The following is a 13,726-nucleotide window of genomic DNA, read 5'->3' as shown; positions in this document are numbered from 1 at the left end:
AAGCATAGTATGTTCAACTTTTTTTGGATTGGTGGTGTTGTTTGCTTGTTTTGGTTTTTTTTTTTTGCATTTATTTGGAAAAATGCAATACTGTTTTTAAAAGGTGATATTGGCTTTTATAGAGAGAAATTATTGTTGTGTTCTTTATGCAGTGAAAGCTCTGGATGTTTTTGTCAGCACGATACAATGGACAGGGAACCAGAGGGCTCATTCTGCTGCCTATTAGATGTGACCGAGCAGAATACAGTGCAAAGAGCATCAATGAATTTAGAATCAATGAATTATAGAATCACTGATACATAGCTAGAAGATTCCAGGGAGGCCACCTAGCCCTTATATTATAGATGAGGAAACTAAGCCCCAGAGAAATTAAATGGTTTGCCTGTAACAAAACAATAAGTGTTTGAATGGAACAATTCTTCCTGAGTCTAAGACTATACCCTATCCAGTCTGGTTGAGTTCAAATCCCAGCTCTTTCACTTACTGTGTGAATGGGGCACACATTAATGCCTCTGGGTCTCTATCTCATCATCTATAAAATGAAGGGGTAAAATTAGGTAGCACCGTGAGCCTTACACTGTCCACCAAAGACTACATAAGTCACAAAAGGGAAAGGGCATCCTAGAAATGGGATACATTCAAGGGGGGCATCTAGGTGGTGCAGTGGATAGAGAATTAGCCCAGAAGTCAGGAGGACCTGAATTCAAATCTGACCTTAATACTTCCCAGTTGTGGGATCCTGGGCAAGTCACTTAATCCCAGTTGTCTCAGCCAAAAAAAAAAATCAAACTTCTAGCAGGATGATTTCAGAGAGACCTAGAGAGACTTACATGAACTGATGCTAAATGAAATGAGCAGGACCAGGAGATCATTGTACACAGCAACAGCAAGATTACATGACGATCAATTCTGATGGACATGGCTCTCTTCAACAATGAGAGGATTGAAATCAGTTCCACTTGTTTAGTGATAAAGAGAGCCATCTACACCCAGAGAGAGGACTGTGGGAACTCAGTGTGGTTCACAACATAGCATTCTCACTCTCTCTGTTGTTATTTGCTTGCATTTTATTTTCTTTCTCAGTTTTTCTTTTTCTTCCTTCTTGATCTGATTTTTCTTGTGCAGAAAGATAACTGTATAAATATGTATACATATATTGGATCTAACATATATTTCAACATATTTAACATGTATTGAACTACATGTTGGAAAAATTACCCATGCATATTCTTTGTAAATTTTTAAAAATATATTAAATAAATAAAACATCCAAGTGTTTGGAAAGAATGGCATCTGTGCCCACAATAAAAAAGGAAAACATACCCAGTTGGTAATTTCTGCAACACTGGGGACTGTACCACCGAGGCAGGATTCTCTCTCAACCCACTACTCCTGCTGAGGCTGGGCAAACCCACTGGTGACCGAGGCACTGGCCATGAAGGTTGGGGGTGGTACTCTTCCTCAGGAATGACTTCTTCACAACGGTTGCCTCGGAAACCAGAACGACAGACACATTGCTGGGGCCGACTGCAGGAACCTTTGTTTTGGCATGGTGGCTCACAGACAGCTGGGGAGAGAGAGAGAGAGGATTGAGCCACATGAGTAGGATAAAGCTTTCTTAAGCAATAACATGTTAAGTCTGGATCTGCCCTGAGGCCAGAAAAACCTTCCTTCCAACTTGAGTGAAAGGAACCCTATACATTGAACCTCCTCCACATACAAGATTGGTCAACTAAAAATATGAATGCAAGGAAGTACATTTGACCTAATATATATTACAGAGACCTACTAGGATGGAATCCAAGATAATGAATATGTCAATGAAAGGGAACCCGATTCAACAGAAATGGGAGAAATAAAGAGAGAATGAAAATATTTATAAATTAAGGAAATACATCTAAATGAAGACATCTAGATACCAGGGTTGGAAGATATAGTGCAGAAAATCAAACAAATGTTAGAGATCTCTTATGCAGAAGAAAGAAACAGATAAAGAATTTGGGAAACACATTACAATCTTAATGCAGAGACATAATATAGAAATGATGGGGCAGGGCAGGGTCAAAATAGCAGGGTAAAAGACTACAATTGTCAAACTTCCCCCAAAACCTTTCCTACAAAATAAATGCAGAAAACACCAAACAGAATTCTAAATGAGAAAGTCAAGGGGGAAATGAATCATTTCACTAGCTTATAACAGCTTAGGAAGACAGGAAGAGAGATCTGTGGATATAGGGGGTGGAGACTGGCCAAAAACAAGGTGCAGAGGAAGTAGTCCCAGGTAGAGACTATGGCAGGTGGCAGCAACACCTGTGCCCAGGTGTGGTAAGGGGACTGAACACATGGTCAGAATCTCAGGGGCCCTCTGTGCTAACACTGGGGTATAGATAAGGTTCCATTTGCCATCTATGTCACTTATTACCCAGTTACAGATCACAGTTCCAGTATAAAGAGAAGCAGTCAGGAGAGAGTAGAGAGTGTACTTAGTTAAGGAAAAAAGCAAAGACTAGAGGAAAGTGACCAGACCTCTGCTTGAATCACACCACTTTGGAAGCACCAAAAACCTATAGGCTCCCAGGTAGAACTGTGAAAGCAGAAGCACATATTAAAGGAAAGCTCAAGCCAGTCGTCCTTCTCAGAGAAAAGAGCCCAATTCTAATACAAAATCCAAAAAGAAGAAAGTGAAAAAAAAAACCCTGCCTTTTAAAGCTACTGTGGTAACAAAGAAATTCAAGACATAAACTCAGAAGAAGACAATGAACTGAAAACACCCTGAGTAAAACCTCAAAGGAAAATACAGGTTGTACATAAATCCAAGACTTATTAGAAGAGCTAAAGAGAAATTTTAAAAAGTAAAAAAAAAAAAAAAAAGAATGAAATAATAGGGGTAGAGTAAAATTGAGGAAAGAAATGATAACTAGGCAAGAAAATTATGAAAAGAGAATTAACAGCTTGGTAAAAGAGGCACAAAAAATCCTAAGGAAAATAACTCCTTAAAAATTAGAATTGGTCAAGTGGAAACTTATGACTCCATGAAACATCATGAAATCATAAAATGAGACTGAAAAAATGTGAAGCATTTCATAAGAAAAATGACTAACCTAGAAAATAGATGGAGAAGAGATGATTTAAGAATTACCAGATTATCTGAAATGTATAATCAGAAAAAGATCATATTTCAAGAAAATATAAAGAAATACTTTCCATATATCTAAGAAATAGAGGGTTAAGCAGAAATTGAAAGAATCCAATGGTTAGCTCTTAAAAGAAATACCTAAATGGAAACTCCCAAGAATACTGGAGTCAAAATCCAGAGTTTCCAGTTCAAGAAGAAAATACTGTAAGCAGCCAGAAAGAAATAATTCAAATACTATGGAGCCATAGTCAGGATCCCACAAGATTTAGCTGCTACCAGTATAAAAGAGTGAAATTTCTGAGCTTGGGAGATTAAGAGGCTAGCAGTGAGAACCACGGGAATCTGGGAATTTAGTGCAGATGTTACAATCAGCCCTGCTTGGAGGTTACCTGGAATGATCATTTGAAATGACCTTCAGGGCCCCAGCCTCTCATAAATTGGCAGTAATTTCACCTTTAGAAGTGAACCTGATGGGGCAAATGTTCGAAGGAACTGAGCTAAATTATGAACATAATTTCCTTCCTACCCAGAGACCAAGGTAATACAAAGGAAATTATACACACCTCAACATCACCAAAGTAGCAGGGTATATCTTTGTGTTTGTTCTTGCTAGATTTATAAGATAAATAAAACCCTTTATAAAAGCCACCTAATAAAATAAAATGCCTAATAGAACTGGTGTGCTAGAATCATTAGTAGGGGCTTGAACCAAAAGCAGAGAAATAAACACCCACCTATATCTTAATTCACTCAATACCCCAAGAGGAAAATATCCTGGCCTCTTAGAGAACAGGACCAAAATGTACATGCTACCATGAGTTTTGCTGAATTTTTTTTCTTTCATTTATATTCTTTTTTTAAAATAAAGGATAACATATGAAGAGAGAATATATTGGGAATTAAAGAAATTTAAAAATAAAAGATATCAATTAAAATTTAAGTTATAAAAAGAGAAGAGAATGCATTCTAAAACCTATGGGTTAGTGAGTTTGACTTTGATCTTGGTAAAATTCTAGAATGTATCATTAATGGCATAGTAAGTGAACATCTAGAAAAGGATATAGTGATCACAAAAAGACAGCTTAGCTTCATCAAGAGAAGGTTATGTTTGACCAACCTAATTTAATTTTTTTTGACAATGTAACTGACAAATCAAGTCAATATTATAGATAAGTTACCTAAAATACAGCGAAGTTTGTCAAAGTTTTTCATGTGGTTCTTCTATGTGTATACGTATATATACACACATATATATATATAAATATATTGATATTATATATTGATATATTGATCAATAATATATTATTGATCAATATATCAATATATAATATCAATATATTTATATATATATGTGTGTATATATATGTATATATATACATACACACATATATACATACGATACATGATTTATATATATATGGTTCCATATTATATATTGCTTTTATATTTTCAAGAGATTCCTACATATATATAAGATGGAGAGATGAGAGCTAAAAAATAGTATGGTTCAGTGTATTCAAAACTGATTGAACGTCTAGATCTAAAAGCAGTCAATAATAGTTTGACATAAGTTTAGAAATATGCATCTGGTAGAGTCCCAGAGAAATATATTAAGTCTAATACTGTTAAACATTTGTGTTAATGATTGAAATAAAGACATACATGGCAGGCTCACTACCAGACCTCTTTTTTTTTTTTTTTTTTTTTTTTTTGGTATGAAGAATCCCAGATGAAGCCAGTTCCTCTAGTCATGCAAAATGAGTATTTATTAATTTTTATTTTTTATTAATTTTTAGTCTTAGATAGGTAAGAGATTATTTGTTCAAGGTCACATAACCAGGTCCTTCTGACTCCCAAAGCAAGCTTTCCTTTTCCACTATACTACTTTGCACCACCTAGCTGCCCATGAATCAAGTTCTAAGGGGCTTTATGTAATCCTAGAGACAATAGGGAGCCACAGGAGCTGTGACAGGGAAACCTGTATTTTGGATATATCACTTTGATAGTTGTCACTCAATAAACAATTATTAATCACCTACTATATGCCAGGCACTATGCTAAACACTGAAGAGGTAAACGCAAAAAAGGTAAAAGACAGAGTCTGCTCTGAAGGAGCTCACTGTCCAAAGAGTAAAGACATATGAGGGTTGGATTAGATAAAGAAGAAGCTTGAGGCAGTAAGACCTTGCCATTTCTCACAGTGTTCCCTGGAGAGGAGACAGTGTGTTATAATGGACAAAGTGCTAGACCTAAAAACAGAAAGACCTAAATTTGAATTAGGTTCGTGATTTTGGGCAAGTCGTTTAACATTTCTCAGACTCAGTTTCTTCATTAGTAAAATACAAATAATAATAACTCCCTACTTCACAGGGTTGTTTTTAGAATTCACATAATGTAAAATATTTTACAAAATTTAAACCACTACATCTTTGTTGTTGTTTACATTTATATTGTGTCCAGCTTTTTCAGATTCCATTTTGGGTTGGATTTTTTTTTTGTTTTTTTTTTTGTTTGTTTTTTTTGGCAAAGATGTTGGTTCCATTTCCTTCTCCAGCTTAGTTAATAGATGTAAAACTTAGGCAAAAAGGTAAGATGACTTTCCCAGGGTCACATAGCTAGTCAGTGTTTGAAGCCATGAAGATGAGTCTTCCTGATTCTAAGCCCAGGGCTCTATCCATTGTACCACCTACCTCCCCAAATCATTATATAAATGTTAGATATTATTATTATCTGCATTGGATTAGTAGTCAGGAGACTTCAGCCCTAATTGATAAATTGACTTTGAGTCAATCACTAAAGAGAGGATTGATTAGAAAACTTCCCAAATCTTCTAAACGGAATCTTTAGGAGGATAGGGATCTCAAGGCCTTGCTTACCACAAGGTGGGGTAGACAGCCAGTAGCTAAGAAAGGAAAGATCTATACCCAATTCCTCAACATTCTTCAGCATTAGCTTCCTCTGCCCCAAGACAAACAGTAGACCAAATGATGAAGATGCCTTATGGATCAGCATCCGGGACCCCAGGTTCTTCATTTTTGGCTCCAGGCCAAGACTCCATCTCCAAACACGAGTCACACTTTCTCTTCATTGCATTCAGCTTTCTCAGGGGGCCATAAGACCTCTCAGCCCATAAATTCCTCTCTCCTGCATGTTCCTAATTACAAACCAACCAATCAGATTCACATGAGAACACTGCCCCTCACTACCTTGCCAAGCCCAAGTTGCTGCCAACTGGTCAGAAGCCAATATACTGAAATGCACGCAGGGGTGAAAATCACCCTCTTCCTATCCCTGCCTCCTCTGACCCAGATCAATGTTAATGTTCAGATTTAAAAGAGTATATTAAACTGGACATCCTGGAGAAGATTTAACATCCCCAGACTAATCCAGATTCCCTGGAAACCTAAAAGGAGAATATTTCTTAACAATGATGATCTCTCCAGCCATTCTTCTAGAATGGGAAGGGTCTCTGGAACCATCCAAATCCATATTCTTCTAAGATCTTAATCTAAAATTCCTCTATCAAGTATCCTTATAAGAGGAACATGAACATGATTCTAGTTTTTCTTTCCTCTCCTACCCATCCTATGTGATATGAGCTCAGTTTTCTCAAGACATTATTTTATTCTCAAAAACTTTCGAAGACTCCTCATTATTCACAACATAAAGCCCAAATCCTAGTTTGGCATTGGAGGCCCTCTGTAATCTAGCTCCCACCTCCCTTTGCAGCCAATGTATTCCACTAAATCTTCCAATCTGCCAAATCAGTTTACTCATTGTTTCCCAATTATATTCTATGTATTTTCACTTGCTAGCCTTTGCTCATGTTGCTTCCCCTGCCTAGAATATTCTCACTCTTCATTATTTGTCTAAATCTTCTTTCAAGGTCCAACTCAATTCTCATGTATGTTGTGAAAATTTCTCTGACACCCCAGCTCTAAGCAATAAAATCTCTATCCTTTGAATGTCTCACTCTAGTATTCATTTAGGTCTTGGCAGATATGGTTTTATTTTGTCATTTGTCACTGTATGAATCTATCCTTTACATTCATTTAGATCATAAATCCATAGAGATTGCATATATGCCTCTCTATATCCCAAGTACCTAACATGATGCCCTACATGTTTATTACTAATAAATAATATGTGTGATCTGGGCAAATCATTTGAGCTTTCTGGCCCTCAATTTCTTTATCTGAAAAATTAATTTAGAATTTAGAACAGATGGCCTCTAAGATCTCTTCCAATTCTAAATGTGTGTTAGATATGAAACCACAGAGCCAAATGACCAATTGGGGGAGACCCAGCAAAAAAGCAGGTCCTCAAGAGCAACTCATCTTCAGGTTATAGACCTAGGCCACCTTTTTCACTCCCATTCCCATCTCTTAAGAACCTCTACCTTTCAATCTGCAGAGAATTTGGATAAACAAGTCATTTTAATCCCAAATGTTTCTCCAAACACAAAATTTGATAGCTCTCTATCCCAAGGATTCTATCTTGCAAATCAAATTGGCCTATTTGTTGCTTACTTTCAACATGAACTGACTACTTATTACCCTCCTGTCCTATGCTGCAAAAAGCAGCCATCTATTGGAGACCCCAACTGGCCAACTCAAAATACTTGGTCATCAGACCAAGTGGTAGAACATTCAGTTTCCTACACTGTGGTTTGCAGCCCCATGTGAAGTCTCATTAACTGAATGTAGGGATTGCAAAATCATGATTTATTATCATTAAATGTTTGATTTACATTTACATGATTTGTATACCTACAGTTACATAAAAAATTTCTCAGAAGAAAAGAGATTCCAATTGGAAAAAGTTTAAGAAGCCCTGGCAGCAGATATGTCTTAGAGACAAACCTTACTTAAGTCCTCTTTCTCCCCTCCTCCTCCTCTTCCTTCGATCAATACTCTATAATCAACTGGGCAATTTTCAAAGTGATACTTCCTAACAATCATCTTTCTCCAAAGAAGACAGTTTATAAGCCAGTTTTGCTTTTGACAATGAGACCATTAGTTTTCAATAGAACCAAATCCCAAGTCTTTTACCTTCCTCTACTATTATCTACTCTATGGAGCATCACACCACCTAAATTCTAATACTGTACTGTCTTTTATTATTTTCTAGCTATTCTGTATGTAATGACTCTTGAATAACTCATGGTTCTTGAAACTAGATTATAAGCCTTCTTGAGGACAAAGACAATATCATGCTTAATTGATATTCCTAGAACACAATGAAGTGTGAGGATATGTGCTAACTACAATTTCTACCACTACCACTACTACTACCACTACTACTACCACTACCACTACTACTACTACTATTACTACTACTACTACTACTACCATTACTATTACTACTACTACTACCACCACTACTACTATTACTACTACTACTACTACCACTACTACTACTACCACCACCACTACTACTATTACTACTACTACTACTACTATGACGACGACTACCACTACTACTACTACTATGCTACTATTACTATTACTACTACTACTACCACTAGTACTGCTATTACTTACTAACTAGCAGTTAGTAAGTGGCAGTTAACTAGCTAGCTATATATCAGTTTAAGGTTTACAAAGCACTTTACATATAGGACCTCAACTTCAACAACAACCCTAACAGGTTGATGCTAAAATTAACCGATTTTACATATGAGGAAAATGAGGCAGGCAGTAACTAAATGATTTGTCCAGGATCACAAAGATTGTAAGTATCTCAGGTAGAATTTGAACTCAGGTCTTCCTGATATGAACTCCAGGTACAGAGTTCTTTCCACTGCAACCACTTATTTTGATTTATGGTCATCAATAATTAAAATATTTATCATAATCTCTTTAGCTCTCATATCTAGCCACCAGAGGGTATGAAAGCTTTTTTTGGATGGGGGAGAGATTTGAGGGGAAGGAAGAAGAATTGGTCTTTACCAATTCACATGAATTGCTTTCTCTGCCAAAAAACAACATGAAACGTGACTTCCCAAACCAGCATGGGAAATTTCAAGGCATTCAAAAAGTGGAGCCCTGGCATAACCTCCCTCTGCCCACGTGCAAATTTTGGTCTCCAACCATTCATAACTTGAGTTATTTCTGAATACTCTCTTTCTCCATCACTCCCCCCCACTCCACCCCTACAGGGCACTCTTCCTTGAAGCAGACTGAAAATGGGGAACATTTTAGCCTTGCAAGCTCAGTGCTTTGGAATCAGCTGCACAACTAGAGGGGAAAGAAATAAAGCCTCTGAAATTACTTTTAAATCAGAATATAATAACCTTTTCTCTCTCTTCCTCCCCCATCCTCTTCTTTACTCAACTGAAGCAGCTGAATATGGTTTTACTCAGACTTTCCATACAAAACTTTTACCTTTGGGAAGAACCCAAACTCAGAAACCACTGGCCCAGAGAGATTTTGGAAGTAGCTTCTCACTGGGGAAAAGTTTCTCTTATAATCCCCTCAAGTACCTCTAGAGCAAACAAGAAAGGGAGACAGCTTTCAAGCCTTTCTTTCCGCATCTGGATAGAATAGGGCACTAGATTATCAGTACCAGAGAGAGGAAGGGGAAATCCACGAAGTTAGGAGGACAGAAGAGATTATCATAGAATCATAGATTTAGAACTAGGGCCTTGGAAAGGACTTTAGAGGTAAGGGGAAAACAGTTGCTATCAAGACACAATAGACAGTTCTCTAGCTCCAGAAGGATATTTGAAAACAGTTCTCCAATCCTATTTTTATTGACATCCACTCTTTCATGATCTTCTCCCTTTCCATTTTCCTTTTCTTTCAAATAAATGGTAGACATGGATAATGAGAGATGAGGATGAAGATGAAGATAGATGACAAAATGATATAGATGATAGCTAAATAATTTATCAAGTTTGTTATATTCCAGGTATTCTATTGAGTTCTGAGTATACAAAACAACCAGATAAGATAGTTCTGGCCCTTGAGGAACTTACATTCTAATGGGGAAAACAATACATAAAAGGAATAGAAAAGGAAAAAAGAGTGCAAAAGAGGTCTGGAAAGTGCTGGGGAGCTGGCTAAAATAAGCCAAAGGTGGCCTATCAGAGCCCAACTGATGGTTTTAGAGATAGAGCCCACTTTTGTGGTGGGGAGGATGTAAGGAAAGTGTTGAGGTCAACACAGATTCCATCTTTTATGTAAACAGATTCTTAGGGTTCTTGCCTGTCTTTTATCCAATTCATAGGCAAGTCAAGATTTTACCCTTGTGATGTCATTGGTCCTCTTTGAAAATGAAGAACAAACAAGTACTCTGAGACATGAAACGTAGATTTTTTTAACAGGTTTTTTTCCTCCAGACCCCATGATTCTCATCCTAAGTCACTGTATACCAAACAGCTTTGGTATTGTTAAGGTTGATACTGAAGCCTTGAATCCCCCTGTTCAAGCCAAGGATTCACTCATCCATGGGCAAAATCTTCTCTCTGGCCAGAACCTTGAACCTACTGCCACACTTAGCTACTCTTTCAGTTCAGATGGCAATATTCTCCAGTTTCACCAGCAGCAACTTTCCTCAGCTGTTTTATGTTTGGTACATGGATTCTGCCTCATCTTTATCTCCAAGGAGCTTTCGAGGGACCCTCATCCAAGTCATCTTTTATTTTCCAATGGAAGACTTTTGTGGCAAGTGAAAAGAGGGCCAAATTTATAGTCAGGAAGCCAGGGTTGAAATCTCAGCTCTGCCACTTATTTGTCTGTTCTTGAAAAAGTCACCTGATTTCTTGGGGCCTTGATTTCTGAATCATTAAATGAGGCAGTTTAATCTCTAATATTCCTCCCAACTCTAAATCCATGCCCTCTGGAAGCCAAGTTTAGACAAGTCACTCAGTTTTCACAGATCAGTTCCTTCATATGTAAAATGAAGGGATGAAATATATTGATTCCAAATTCCTGTCCAGCTGTGTACCTATGAGGATTTTAATCTCATTATTCTCCTCACACATAAAAAATTGAAGTTTAACATTAACCTTCCCTCACCCCAAATCCTTCCTTGGGCTTCTATCATGAAGGACCTAGCCAATATAAGGCATAGCTATGGGTTTATAGGAGGGAATCACTATCTGGCTACAGAGACACCACCCCCCACTTTCCCACTACAAAGAGGGCAGCACCTTGAGAAGGACTGGAAACAGTGTTCCAGAGTTTAGGGCCAGCCAAAAGCCCAGCTCCAAAATAGCAGTTGTATTCACATAAAAGCCTCTAATGAGAGAAAGATGCCGTTCCTGGCCCTGCAAGCTCTTTGCAGACTCGGTCTGGCAGGCTGACTCGGCCTCTACCGTTTGGCGGCTGGAGGAGGGAAGGAAGGGGAGTGTGTGAGTCAGATCTTGGCCCCCGCTCCTGAACATGGACTCCACTGTAGGAGAGTAATTGCATTAACAAATGTTGAGATGTTGTAGCTGGCTGGGAGGCCTTGGGGCAGACAGGGAGCAGCCCATTCTCATTGATGGGAACACTTTGGAGGTTGTTCCTAATCCAAATCTCAGTTCTCAGAGGTGCCCTCAAAGACACACCCCCTCCCCCATTTTATTGTTCAGTTGTTTTCAGTTGTGTCTGATTCTTTGTGACCCCATTTGGTATTTTCTTGACAAAGGTGCTTGAGTGATTTGCCATTTTTTCCCCCTGGCTCATTTTACAGATGAGAAAACTGAGACTAATAGGGTTAAGTGACTTGCCCAGGATCACACAGCTAGTAAGTGTCTGGGGCCCAGATTCCATTCTTATGTAAACAGATTTAGAGCAGCAGAGCTGATCCATCATATATTTTCAATCATAAGATCAGAGATCTGGGACTGGAAGGAATCTTAGAGGCCATCTAGTCCCAGCCACTCACTTTATAGATGAAGAAACTGAGGCTCATGGTCTCTAAGTGATTTACCCAAAATCACACAAAAAATAAGCATCAGAGACAGGATCATAACCCACATCCTTTGATTTCCCTTGAACTCCATGGTGCCCTTAAATCCTAAGTAACCTTAGGAATGTGGGAAAGGATTGGGACTTGGGAATCTTCACCCTAGATCCCTAGGCAGTGCAGAGAGGACAGAACTTCTTCGCTGGTTGAGAGGTGCCAAACTTAAGTGCCACAAAATGTATCTGTTCCCCAGGCAAAAGGGCTAAGGGAAGGAAGACAGATGAAGTCACACATTCAACTTAAAGGCAGCCTGGGACAGTGGAAAGAACACTGGAATTAGTGCCAGGTGACCTGGAATTGAATTCCAACTCTGCCACCTACTCCTATGTGACTTTTCATCAACTATTTAGATCACACTAGAACTATGTATGGGCCTTGGTTTTCTCATCTGTAAAATGAGAGGATTAGATAAGATGGTCATAACGTCTCTTCTAGCTTTAAAATTGCAATCCAATGGACTAATCCATACTTTCCTAAATCTTACAGAGCTCAGATACCCAAGGATGGTCAAACTTGCTACCCCAGAAAGGGAGATGCAAAGGAAGCCAGGAGAAGCAGCACAAAGACTTGTCCCTAACAAGCATTTGGGAAGGAGTCGAGAAAGAAAATATATCTTTATTATAAGATTTCATTATAAGATTTCAAGGACTAGCAGAGTCTTTAGAGGTAGAGGGTACAGAGAGAACAAGATGCCATATCTCTTGCTCCCAGTGGATCCAAGATTCAGGACCACACTTCCTTTCCTCTCGTTTCAGTCATGTCCAACTCTCTATGACCCCATTTGGGGTTTTCTTAGCAAAAACACAAGACTGATTTGCCATTTCCTTCTCCAGTTCATTTACAGATGAGGAAACTGAGGCAAATGGGGTTAAGTTACTTGTCCAGGGTCACACAGCTAAGAAGTGTCTGAAGCAAGTTTTGAACACAGGAAGATGAATTTTCTTGACTCCAGGCCCAGCACTCTATCCACTGCACCTCCTAGCTACCATTGGAGGAAATTTTGCTCCTCCTAGCCATCTTTCTACTATCCCTCTGTTCTACTCTTATAAAAGATATATTTATGTGTATGTGTCTGTGTGTGTATCCGTATATGTCCATGTATATGTGTATATGTATATGTATGTTTATGTGTCCACATGTATTTGTGCATAAATATGTATATTATTACAAGGGCAGATTGGACTTGAGATGTGAGAAGGTTCCCCACCTCAGAATAGTCTGAACTTCATTAATCTGAGCCTTCCAGTTGCCAAAAACCCAAGTACCTCTAGGGAATTCTGCACAAAGATCCTTCCCAACAAGTTGCAGGGGCTCTGTCTGCTGTTTTCCCAAAAACTCACCCAGTGAAACTGGTTGCTTATAGTACAGCTCCCAGAGTCCAAAAGACTTCCAGGGAAATTCTCCACAGGCACAAAAACACCCCACTATAGGGGGAGAGGGAAAAGACCCCCATGAAGTCTGGAAGTCCTTCCAAAAGCAACAGCTATAAACAGTACATTGCTCCCCATTTCCATCTTCATCCCAATTCACCCATAACCCATTCAGCCTTTCCCCATTTCAGAGCCACATTCAGCAGGCTCAACAAGTCAGCTGTCTCTTCAGGCACACAAACACATAAATCTCTCTTCAGAACTG

At 38.5% G+C, this 13,726-nt stretch overlaps 1 protein-coding gene across 2 annotated transcripts in view; it reads right to left on the bottom strand.

Annotated features, from left to right (window-relative positions):
* The window catches only part of LTBP2 (latent transforming growth factor beta binding protein 2), a 183,917-nt gene that overhangs the window by 151,434 nt on the left and 18,757 nt on the right, over positions 1-13,726 (bottom strand). For both annotated transcript variants that reach the window (XM_031952523.1, XM_012547766.3), the window contains exon 3: positions 1,324-1,567. In XM_031952523.1, the coding sequence (XP_031808383.1) occupies positions 1,324-1,567 (244 nt within the window). The remainder of the gene's footprint in view (positions 1-1,323; positions 1,568-13,726) is intronic.

This window comes from Sarcophilus harrisii, chromosome 2 (genome assembly GCF_902635505.1).
Source record: "Sarcophilus harrisii chromosome 2, mSarHar1.11, whole genome shotgun sequence".
Taxonomy (NCBI): domain Eukaryota; kingdom Metazoa; phylum Chordata; class Mammalia; order Dasyuromorphia; family Dasyuridae; genus Sarcophilus; species Sarcophilus harrisii.
This window is presented reverse-complemented; position numbering and strand designations above follow the sequence as displayed.